At 41.7% G+C, this 12,436-nt stretch overlaps 1 protein-coding gene and 1 long non-coding RNA gene across 4 annotated transcripts in view; one reads left to right on the top strand and one right to left on the bottom strand.

The window, feature by feature from the left end:
• Positions 1–1,104: 1,104 nt before the first annotated feature.
• epha3 (eph receptor A3) overlaps positions 1,105–12,436 on the bottom strand; it is an 85,929-nt gene continuing 74,597 nt past the window's right edge. For 2 of the 3 annotated variants that reach the window (XM_086122937.1, XM_086122939.1), the window contains exons 14-17: positions 11,539–11,688; positions 11,233–11,426; positions 6,749–6,904; positions 1,105–2,358 (exon numbers count right to left, since the gene is read on the bottom strand). In XM_086122937.1, coding sequence (XP_085979063.1) covers positions 2,253–2,358; positions 6,749–6,904; positions 11,233–11,426; positions 11,539–11,688 — 606 coding nt within the window. In that variant the 3' untranslated portion in view covers positions 1,105–2,252. Of the gene's footprint in view, positions 2,359–3,993; positions 4,116–6,748; positions 6,905–11,232; positions 11,427–11,538; positions 11,689–12,436 lie in introns of all 3 variants that reach the window. The other variant, XM_086122940.1, reaches the window with a different exon arrangement.
• Positions 8,879–10,113, top strand: LOC147197993 (uncharacterized). The gene is made up of 2 exons (XR_015102178.1): positions 8,879–9,119; positions 9,264–10,113. It is a non-coding gene; the product is annotated as an uncharacterized LOC147197993 (long non-coding RNA).

Raw genomic sequence — 12,436 nt, 5'->3', positions numbered from 1 at the left:
GAACAGATCTGGCTTTTCCCAAAAAGCACAAACGTCTTCTTCTGTTCATTGGTTCAATTTAATCTCCAGCCAAGCCAATAAAAATTCCTAGGTCAAGGAAAGTGCTGACACATTGTGTACTAAGTGCATTTCGAGTGCACCCTTGTAGTTGAACGTTTGTCATCCAAAAGTATCGAGTAGTAGCAGTTCATAATATTGGTCACGAGTCACAGACCAGAATCCATGCAGATGTACCTCGATACTGTGGACCATCCAAATCTAGGGTGCATTCAGGGAATCCCTTTCTGGACATAAGTATTTGGATCTCATATTAGCAGTTTGAAGGAAAACTTCCCACTTTGTATATGATGGTGGTGCAAAATCCTATTGGGTTTAAACCAAAACAGGAGTGTTTGCAAGGTGATCCCAGCGTGACCCAACCACATGAGGCACTCAACATCCCCCACCCACCTCCCCCCGGATCGACAGCTTGTTCAAGAGAAATGCTGTAAAGTATTCCCTTGGCTTCTGTTAAACGTGTTGTCAGACTAAAGACAAGAGACCATTATGCATTCTCATATCACAATCAGAGCTTCTGTGTTGCTCTCCATTTAAGACGGGCATACTCTGTTGGATTTATTGTCGGTGCTGAATTTTAACGTGCGCTCTGTGAGCACATTGCCTTAGATGAAAGGCCACAACTTGCACATTTTTGGGGTCATTGTTGTTCTATTTCGGTCCTGTAGGTGTAAGGAGAGTGCATTTTAAAGCGTAGCAGACTGTCAAAACAAACCAAGGGAAAGTGTTGTCTTTTCATTCGCAGAAATATTGATGCTAAAAGCAAAGCTAACAATAATTATGCTTCCCATGTCATTTGGTTTTGACGCGGTTTGTACATAGCCTACTGTTCATCTACCTTTTGCAAGATCAAATTGTAACAGTCTCGAGGAAAACAGTCACGGCATAGCAAATTTCAATTCATCAGATTATCGTGCGATGAGGCCCCACCTGACTAGAAACGGCGCTATATTCCTACATTGCCCGACTCAGAATCGGCTCAACAAAATGCTTACATTTTCACTGTTTTCACTGCATGCACATCTTTACGCACTCATGAATGTGAGCTGTGAATGAAACTTTTATTTCCCAGAAAAATAAACTCAAGTACAATTACACATAGAGTGCAAAACCTCCATTAAGCAATAATATTATCTGAAGGAGAGTTAAGGAAAAACACAGCTTCGTCTTTTACGTCTCATTTCCAACTTAACAATTTCTCACTCTCGTCTGTCTTACCGTGCACTCTCAATTTTTCCTGCTTGGGTTCGCTCTGTTCGCTCTGTTCTGTTTCCGCGTGTTAGAGAAAATATAGATCAAATAACGTGCGCATCCTGAGATTTCACACACAAGGTTGCCGGGTTGCAGGAACAGCGCTATAGCGTTACAATATCTGCTTGTATCATATTGAATTTACGTTTGTCATATAAAGAGTGTGAAGTATGTTATTGCTCCTGCGCCTTCAAAGCTTACTGTTCAATCCACTGGGAGTGTAGCATGGTTATGGCTTTTGAACGATGCACGCTCATCTCTGACTATCATAATTATTGCTTTTATGTGACAGGTCTAGGGAATCCAAAAGATCACAACAGATTTGCTTTCATCCGTGGGTAGTTGCAAAAGAATCTCAAGACTTCATCAGTCCAGGAAGGGTCCACACTGGATCAGATGCTGCTGCTGTCTTCCATGAAGTGTCACACAGGGCAGTTGAGCCACACCGTTGTCGTGCTCTGCACAGGTGGCCGACAGCTCTGTTGGGAGGAGCCACCAAGCACCCCAGGCCGGCAGGATATGGACCGAAGCTCCGCCCACCTGGACTGCTACCTGGAGCTGCTGCTTTGACATTTGTTCACCCTTTTATCCCAGTCCAGCCAACTTGTCTCTATCCCTGACCAGTTCTGCTCGGCTGTTTTAGTTCTCATATGCATCGTTAAAACCCAACCCTGAGCCACACTTTGTGTCTGTAAGGCATCTCAGCTGTATCACGGGACAACGGGGAGTTCAGCAGTCAGCCAGTTGACTGGTTTGCTATTCTGGGCTCTTCCCATTTCTCTGCCAAGACTTTATGCGTCAAATAAAAGCCCCTTATTTCTTGAATTCCCTATGAGTCATCTGCCATCGTCACTATGGATGCACAGTGTGTCATAGCAAGCAATTAGCTCCAACAATCTGCTGATGCACCAACGGGGTGGTTTTCCTCTGTTGGCCTCTTCTTTTTAAACAGGTACTGGACCGTTCTTGGTGTGAGATTCGAGGGCTTTGAGGCTGCTCACGATCTTCTTCTGAGGTCCTGCAATTGTCACTCCAACCTTTTTCAAATCCCTAGTGAGAAGGAAATGCAGTACAAAGAAGAGAAGCAAGGAAGAGAGAGAAAAGAAGGACGGATGGGGAGGTCATTTACCAGACAGAGTGACAGAGCGGGACATGACAGAGGGGAAGATTGGGAGAAAAAGAGATAGAAAGTGTGCGTTAGTGATGAAGGATGTGACATCCTCGTGACATTTAATGACATGCTCCCAGCACGGCTCCCTTCGCTTTCCCATGCATCTGCCATTCACACGGACTGCATTTCCCACAAGGCCAGCGAGCTGCCACCGCTCTGAATGAGCATATCCTCGACTCTCCATCCCTAATAATCAACAATATAGGCCTGTGGCGATACACTGACAGTTGCAGTTATGACCTGTCAGTGGAAGAAACAATCACATGCAACGGTCTGGTTTCCTGCACTGAAATGAATTGGATTTGATCTATCAGGCAGGTGGGAATATGGGGGAAAGGAGCACCACTGGTACATGAAATATAATCAAACATGCAATTAAACCAACACTATTCATTTAGGAAGAAAAGTTGCTCGTTAAGAGCTACCGCTTCACTTCGATCGTAGGTTTGGATCAGCAACTGAAAGACAGCGTAGCCTGTGCATTTGGAAAACACATTCATGAACTTACTAATCTGGTGAGTACACTTAAATACAGTATTAGTAGAAGCAGAGGAGTCGCAGTCCAAGTGATGGCATTACAAGAACCTATTTTCTGCCTATTTTTTGTTGTTGTTGTCGGTTACGTGTAATGAGAAATAGTTCGTTATGGAAGCAGGACACTTGTTTTGCAAAGCAGCAGACTTTAAGAAAGACATTGCTTCAATCCGTGCTTGAACACAAAAGGACAGGTTACATATAATGGGATGTATCAGGTTTGCAGTAAAAAAACAAACAAACAAACAAACACTACAAATAAAGGAGTTGCAGGAACAAGCAGCATTAGTTAGCAAAAAGGAAGATAGCTTGGTTTCCATCCATACTATAGTAATACTTTTCTAAAACAAGCATATCAGTTGACTGGTATTCAAAGTCTATTGCTCGCCACTAGTTTGCTTGTCACTTTGAAATATTTCAATTGACAGTGGAAAACAAAAACATGCATGTCCAAATCCTTCTTAAATTTATGTTATTAAGCAGATGTTGTGTCAGTAATCATTTAAAGTACACTTAGAATGATTTTTCTTTTTTCTTCAAATCAAACAACGGCTATGAACCAATCCCCCATTTATGTTCTTCATCCAATTTCCATGTTGTGATTCAAGCATTGCATTGCTATTTTTAATTGAAATTGCGTGTGTAGGCTCATGGCAAATGCACCACCAATTTGGGACCGATATATGTGCACATCGGTGAGACAATTCAGAAAATGTGCACCTCAGTTGGCATGCTAAAAATAATGGAAAATGTCTCGTGGTCAAGTGGTGGTAATAAAAATTTCATGAAGCGGACATACATGTTTGTTTTTTTTTAAACACATTATTTTATGCACGTTTAATTATGCATTGTGGGATGGAAACATAGCCATCAAGTTATCACTAACAATCCCCTTAAAACCCAGACGTGAAGGCCAATCAGAAGTTCTACAGATCACGTTCTGCTCCTGAGGAGGGCCTCGGCTGTGCTGCACCACCCACCATCCAGAGTCCGAGGAATCGAAAGGAGAGGAACTGCGTGTTAGAGAGTGGTGATCCCCATGGACGGCTCCCATTCTGGGCAAGTTGCTGGTGTGACGTGGACCTCTGTCAGAATCACTCTACTGAGACACAGCCACGCCCGGCAATGTTAACAAATGGAATCCCATTACTATTTGTCATGTCCTGGTTAGTATTTGTGCATACTGTTTTATTTATTTTGCATACTGTTTTTTTTTTCCCTTAAGGGTAATTTAACACATTGACATGTCTCAATTGCATGTACATACAAAGCAAAAAGGTGCAACATTGTCTGGCTGCAATAACAGAAAAGATGAAGTCACACAAGGAATTCAAACATACATTCAGAATAATATAAAACGGTAAAATCTACCAGTAAAGCTCATCTGTTGCCCTATGAGTTCATGTTGTCATATTTTCTTTCAATCCAAAACCTTTTGAATGATCTCATGAGCCATGTGTTACCTTTCCCCAAAATCTTAATGAAGCAGGCCTGTTTGTTATTTTCTCATCAGAATAGCCAAAAGCAATGAACTCAAAAACGAGCAGCGTTGCCAAAACAATACGAAGATTTTCTATACTGTATGTATGAACCTGAGAGGTTGGATTACACTACGGCCAGAGATAGGTATCTCCAAAAAAAAAAAAGCTGTCAAAACGTTTCTTTCTGCAGTGTTTGTGCAGACATTCCCATGACCCCAGTATAATACCTCTGCAGGGTATTTGTATTTAGAATAATTAAATGTGACAACAGCACAGTGTGTACTCTCTGGACTGCTGTCGATTAACCCGATTGCCCCTTTCAGATATGAAGGCTAAACTGTGCATGAGGGGGCCAGTTTTTATATAAAGGGAAGGGAAGATCATCCTTGAGCAAAATTCAGGATGTGATCTGAAGCGGATGCTGGATAACTGCTATGATCACTTGCTATGTCCTTGGAGGGTTTGAACTTTGAAGGCTTTTCCAGATTTGCGCAAGAGTACAAAGCATGTGTGGCAGGAAACTGAGAGATAAGATTATGTCCACATGTACTCAGGTGGTTTTCCCACTCCATTGTCCAAAAATATGTCTGTCCACATACATGGAACTGAAGACATGAGAAATGTGATTCACTCTCGGACTGTCAACAATTTCTAGGACAGTTCAAAGAATTTAAAAAGTGGTCAAAATATAAGTGAAGGCCCCCCCCCCCAAAAAAAAAAAAAGGAACCTGTTTTCCAAAATACTCATTTTGATGTGGATGTGGCCATTGGCTAAAATTTCCCATTTCACTTTGTACAACAGATAAGAATAAAGAAATATTGATCGAGGTGTGCCCTTGAGCAAGACACCAAACCAAGTACAATGTCCGTGCGGTCTGCTTGGGCACCAATTTTCCAAGTGTTCGTTGTTTATTATTATTATTTTTTTGACAGTAAACTTAAAAAAACGGTACGTTAACTTTGTAGGATTTGTTATGAATTGTGTATCACCCCCCCCCCCCCCAAAAAAAAGTTTTAAAAAATCTAATTAAAAAAATGAAACAAACCCATCTCCCAATCTGGACTGAAATTACACCAACCGATGAGTCAGCACGTTGCAACCAAGTATGATTACTGCTCGTAGGAGGTCGGAGCACTGCCAACACTTGTGCTGACTATCAAGGACTAGATTAAGTCTGTAGGAATCAATAGAGTAATCTATATAGAGCAATGCATAGTCCCAGTCAAGGCTGCGAGTCTTGCAGCGGCGGCAGTGTTGGCCTTGGTTGCTACAGCCTCATCGTTCAGAGGATTAATACTGAAATGATCCAATTTAGCATCTGGCCACAGGGGGAAAAAAAGTGTAGGGCAATGGGATTTCTTTCGTGTAAGATTTGTCTCGTGTGGTGTGTTTTGTCATCCGTGAGTCTGCAGAGTAAGCTCTTTTGCGGGTTGTTGACTGGAGATAACTTCTCATTGATTAAACTTAGCTATTGATAGAAAAGGCATGAGACATGTCAGGATGAAACATGTACAAAATATATTGTTGTTTTTTTTGTGTGCAATATCTATCAGATTATTATGGGAGTGAGGACTGTCTTTTAACCAAACTGCACCTTTCTATTTATTTGTTGGTTTCTTTTTTCAATGAACTTTTTGGCCATTGAGACAATACTTAAACACAGAAGGAGGCTGTGACATTCAATTACACTTTCTCAGTGGTACATGACTAAAACATCTGCTCTTGTTTAGTCGCCACATAACTTTTCAAAAAATGTTGCTCGGCGTTTGATTTGCATTGTTTTCACAATGTACATGTGGCATTCTTGCATACCAATGGGACAGCCATGTCTACATTTTGTCTTGCAAAGGCCTCCCTGGCTGCTCTTTTCACTTGTCAAATTTACCCTCTCATTCCATCCGTGAATAGTTTCTCTCCTCTCCAATCCCCTTGGTGGAACTCACAATTCCCTAAAAAATACATCTCCCTCAATCTCGATTTTTGTTTCTCTCTTTATCATTTTTTTCACATCCTTACCTTCTACCTTCATAGTCATATTGAGAGCATGGCGAAACACCTGTCAAGACGAGTTACCGTGAGACCTTTAGGAATGGCTCCATAGCTTTTTTATCTTCTGATGAACAAGAGAGAACGATTGTGAGTTCTTTATCAAAGGGCTCTATAAATTCCCAGTAACGCTTGCCTCACAATTTGGGCCCTTGTAAAGGCTGTTGACATGAATAGGCAGCGGAGCCTTGTGTGTTTGTGTCTTACTCTGTGGAAGTCTTGGCCAGGGTATCGCAGGAGCTGTAGCTGACCCCAGAGAAGGCCTCATTACAGGGCAAGGTCCTCATTCCATCCATCCAGTCACCCATCGTCCCCACTGAGGGAACCTCTGAACTACTTCTATCCAGCAACAAGTTGGCTGGCCTATGTGGGAGACAGAAGCAAAAAAAGCAGACAGGAAAATGTGCTTGAGGAACTTTATATGGACAAATAAATAAGTGCAACAGATGTGCCCCCCCCCCACCCACCCCCATTGCATCTTGACAAAATGCAGAGAGAAAGACAGGGACTTTTCGTGGGAGCGGAGAAGGAAGCACAGCAAAGGGCCAATGCTGGAATGAAGCTTGCCTCTTTCACCGACCATCACCGATTAAACCTCCAAGCATACACTGGTGGGGTCAAAAATAGAATGGCACTACATAGGGCACAGACCCCTGCCAAAGCAAAAATCATGGATCAAAATCACATTTTCCAGTCATAAATGTCTGCAAATGGAAATGCCTGATTATTTCAAGCAGGGTGCAATATTAAGTGAGTGATGTTACGGGCAAAATGTTGCCGTATTTTGTGATACAGGATATCCATTTCTGGATAGATACCCAGCTGCTATTACATGGGTACTTCCTGTGCCAAGGCACAAACTGTTTGGCAACATTTTATGAAAATCATTTAAGCACTTGGCTACTGTTATGTAGCCTCACCTCCATTACTATGTAACAATCAGTGAAAAGGACATTTCACTGATTTGACATTTCACATCTATCAAATCAGGGGAGAGCTTTGTTTCTTTTGTCCATCAAAACTTTCCTTTTGCTTTACTCATGAGTGCAGCGTCCAAATGCTTTGGGGAATGGCTGCTTTTTCAGCCGTATTCATGCCCAGTATTGATATTCGATATTCGGCTCTTATCTAACAGCACTTAACAAGTATAATTCCCTTTTTTCCAGAAGAAAAAAAAGGAAAAGAACGCAGTGAGAATAGCAAACATTGAGAAGAGTTTGCTGTCTCGAGAGCTTTCGCTAGTGTTCGGAAACCATTTAAAATATATTTTGCACAATGTCTTATAGTTGAACTTTTTGAAAAGTCTTGCTTTTTAGCTGCTGAAGAGGATGGAACAGAATTATTGGCATGCTGAGAACACAGGTGTGGGGGCGGGGGGGATATGCAGGAAGAATGAAAGCCTGTTTGTCAAACACTGAATTCCCTCTTTCAGTCTGTGTAAAAAAAAAAAAAAAAACTATTGTTAAATTCAAATACATATCTGAATATAAAATGTTTGCATAAAAATATAACTAAAAGGATAGATCCAACAATGGAAAAGAAGGATCGGCATCATTTACGCAAATCTAACAGTGATTTTTAAAATGGTGGAGAATATCCGTATTGTTCCAAAATAGTAATAATAAAAAAAACGTTTTCTGTCAAAATAAAGTCCATGTTTTCAGTTTGGTCCATAGCAGCCATTTTCTGTAGCACATGGGTCTGCCGGTCTGACTTTGAGCTTGTCTGAGAGGGTTTTGACATTCACACAGCCACAGCGATGTGTTATTGATTGCTATTGATGTTGGTGTTATGTTATTTCAAATCAGACTCTTGTTGGTGATTGATTAGGTGCCATTACGGACTGAATTCTCAATTTGTACATCATTCTGTAAAATGCTGGCTGTTCTGTTATTTGTTAAAGAGGTTAACCAAACGGCAGCTAAATATTTTCACAAAAGAGCCAAGAAAGGACATTGAATTGCCCCACGGGGATAAATAAAATTTTCTGAATCTGAATGAATCTGAATTGAAGTTAGAGGACAAGTAAAAAGACATCTTGAAAAGAGAAAGGAAAAGAGGAAAACGTGAGTGGGTGGCACACTGACAGAATCTTTTCCTGCCAGATCAGAGGCACGTCAAAATAACGAATGGCCCACAGGAGCAACTGAGAAAGACTGATTTGTGAAAAAGACGGCATGTATATTTGTAAGCAACGTACGGTCACTTTAAAACCAGATGTTATTAACAAAAAAGTAAAACATGTCAACTAATTAAAACGTCTGCCCTGACATGTTTGTTTAAAGGAGTATTGATCATGTCTGGGTATTTGCTCTGTTTCATTCGTTCGCCTCTGATCTCTTTTCCCCTTTATCATCTGCTCTCTCCTTGACTTTCCTCTGAGATGTAAACTGCAAACGACCTTGTTTTCTTTGCCTCATCATTCTGTTTGTTTGCTCTGTTGTTGCATTTCCGGCAGCATCGCACAGAAAACCGAGGCAGGATCACTAGTCAAGAAACAAGGAGATCTGAGCAAAGGGAATTTTAAAGCCCGTTGCCGACCTTACCACCATCAGAGTACAGAAAACACAAGGCAGAAGTAAGAGTGCCATTATCAAACACTAAACATGATGCCCCCTTCATTTTTTTATTTCCCTCCCTTTCACCCTATTTGTCCTTCTTTTGACCTCTAGATAACCATAGCTGTTTTAACTCTTGTTTTTTTTGTTTTATGGATCTTAAGGGAGGAGAGGAGGCAAGAAGAAGAACTTGTGCAGACAGGACAGCGGGAGAGCAATTCATCTCTGGCTGTGCCACCGGGGCAATTCCCACGGAGTCCATCGGAGAGGAGAGCCAGCTACAAAGAGCCAGCGTTGGCCCTTTAAATTGAATTTCTGATCTGCCTCCGTTGGATATGATGGATGTTGCGTCGCCTTAATCAGTACCACTCAGGTGGTCCGAGGGAAGCTATTAACCTGAAATACTTCAGGTGTGTCGTTATGATTTTATCTCACTCGTGCATGCAAGATTGTTACTCGAAATATTTGATGAATTTGAGGTGCCATAATTGAAATGGATGCATATGGTAGTTTTACTTTAAAAAAAAAAGATTTCTCTCATGATGGGCTTTTGAATGTCATTTATTGCTAAGTGGAATGGTTCGGCAGATGACATTAGCTGTTTGACCTTATTTTTTTTTCATGCGCGCTGTCAAAATTCTATCATCACAGAAGCAAGTCCACATTGTCATGTGATCACCTATATATACTGTATGTGTTTGGCATTGTTTAACGATAATGAAGAGCTTCAGGGTCACAAAGCGAATAATGCAAATGTGAGAGTTTTAGCCTGACAGGAAGAAGTGACATTGTAATCTTCGTTGAGCCACTGAACAGTAACATGACCAGAAGTGAGCAACGTTTTGCCTAAATGGTATTTTTCCGTCAATTACTGTGTATTTAATTATGTGAATGTTTCTGTGCTCCATCAGAGTTTGGGATATCACATTCGTATTTAGTCTGAATGTTTTTTTGTTCATTTGAATGAAGTATCAATATAAGCAATGAAATAAATGTAATCAGATTTGTCATTCACATTGACATTTATTTGACTGGAACAGTAAAGGGTCTTGAAGGCGAACACTCATCGACAAAGTAGTTTGTCTGCCAAATTAACAATTTGGAGAGCACACACATGCATTATTCATTGATGGCATTCTGGAATCTCTGCACTGTACAGCCGGCATGATAGGCAGTGCCCTCCGGCCCTGTTTGGACTGTTGTTGGCCTATAATTAGTCTCTGACAGCCAACCTTGACCCACTGAACCCAGAACCTCTCCATGCAGAGACAGTAAACTCTGACTGGGTCCCACCCCTGAACCCTCCAGATGCTCTACTCTGGTCCCAGGCTCTTGTCTGGGTGCGGGGAAGAGGGGGTGCTCCATTAGCCAGCTAGGACAGTTCTGTGACAAACGAGGTGTGCAGAGTTGAGTGCAGCTGCTCCCACTGCGCAACTGCTGCTGCACGCACACACACAGACACACAAACTTCCCATAAATCAGCACGCGAGACTGTGTCGGCCAGCCGGTGCTCACCCAGTGTTAAAAGCCAATCAGGAAAATTACATGCAAACTCCAAGGGACCTATTTTCACTTTCTTAAGAAATCATTAGTCAATGTTATGAGCTTTGACGTCTCTATAATACCACATGCGGCTGCTGCAGACCCTATTGCCTGTCCTGCTTCCTGCCTAAGCTGACAATTGTACAAGTACTGCCCGCCCTTATCATGCCTCTCTGGGACGGAATGGTGGACCCATGAAACGAAAAATAGAAATGCAAAAATAGAATAACCAACACTTTTGGTGGCTATAAAGAGAGTAACAGCATTTTATCAAGTAAATAGAGCAAAAACAAGCTGACTCTGAAACACAATAACGAGGCCTGTCCAAAATTTAGTTTGCCATCTCAAACAGAGACATTATATGGATTGCTTATCATAAATCACACCAGTCATTCGTCGTCTCATAGAGATGTGAAATCACTAGCGAGCAAAACATAATTCTATAACACGAGAGGTCACATTTATTTTGAGACATACAGTATACTTTTTTTTAAAGGTGTACAATTATGGCAATGTAACGTCCAGTAAAAAAACAAAACAACAACAACAACAAAAAACATGAAGTTGTTAAAACCCAGATTCTATCCATACCTTGATGTGGTGTTGGCTGTAATTTTCAGACTACCAGGGTTGCGTATGAGTTTGTCCAGGATGCTGACTATCTGTTCAAACTTTGGCCGGTTGTTCCTTTCCTTCTGCCAGCAGTCAAGCATCAGCTGATAAAGTGTAGCGGGGCAGTCCATGGGCGGGGGAAGGCGGTAGCCCTCATCGACAGCCTTTATAACCTTGATATAGCAAGGAAAATGAAATGATTGATTTCAGCTTGACATTGCTGCAGTAGATGTCTGCTGCCAATTCGGTGCTATTTCACCTACAATGGGCCATTTGTGTACTCACGTCTTGATTGGACATCTCCCAGTAAGGCCGTTCCCCATACGACATGACTTCCCAGAGCACAATGCCATAACTCCAAGCATCGCTCGATGATGTAAACTTCCTGTATGCAATTGCCTCTGGAGCTGTCCACCGGATAGGGATCTTACCTCCCTGTGAGACCAGTAGTAGGGGAAAAATAAATCAGACAGACAGGGGTTTGTCAACTGACTTTTAGCCAAGACCTTTGAAATATCAACGTCAACTCAACTTAAAATGGGAAGCTAGTACAATGACGTTCTTGAGGACATACATGCTTTACAGTTGAATTATGTCTGGATGGATTGGCTCTACCACGATCATACAAAATGTTCTGCTTGGCCTTGAAGCATCCTACGGGAGCTGAAAATTCAAGAAAGTTGGACCGTCCAAACAGGGGTACTAAGGCTCTGCATCAAGCTGTCCCGCATGAGACTTATGCACCTTGCCCTTTCCGAAACCTCTCCCAAAAACTTGAACTCGCAGAGATGTCCACATCTCTTGATAAGATGATTCACAAAGATTGAAGAACTCAGGGTTCCCTAGACACCACTGATTGTCTTGTTAAGTGATGGGTCAAGCCAATTCACACTATGGTCCATGCAGACATATGGGAGAGGTCAGACTTGCTGAAAAACCACAGTGGGCCCCAAGAAGCTGCTGAGTCACATGTGTTCAACTTTAAAAGGCCATTATGGATTGATTGGCTTTTCTCCACACTGGCATGTATTCATTACAAACATAAATGAAATCTTTTTCCAAAAATAACATATCTTTCAAATCTAATCCCAAATTTCCTGCAGCATTTCTTATTGTAGCGCCTGCTTCATTTGTCATTTTAGCTGAGAGACAGGATAAATGAGGGACATGGAGCTGAGGGAGG

Source organism: Hippocampus guttulatus, chromosome 11 (assembly GCF_054856545.1).
Source record: "Hippocampus guttulatus isolate MCC_2025c chromosome 11, RoL_Hgut_1.0, whole genome shotgun sequence".
In the NCBI taxonomy this organism is placed as follows: domain Eukaryota; kingdom Metazoa; phylum Chordata; class Actinopteri; order Syngnathiformes; family Syngnathidae; genus Hippocampus; species Hippocampus guttulatus.
The sequence above is the reverse complement of the archived record's forward strand: the minus strand, read 5'-3'. Positions and strand labels throughout refer to the sequence as shown.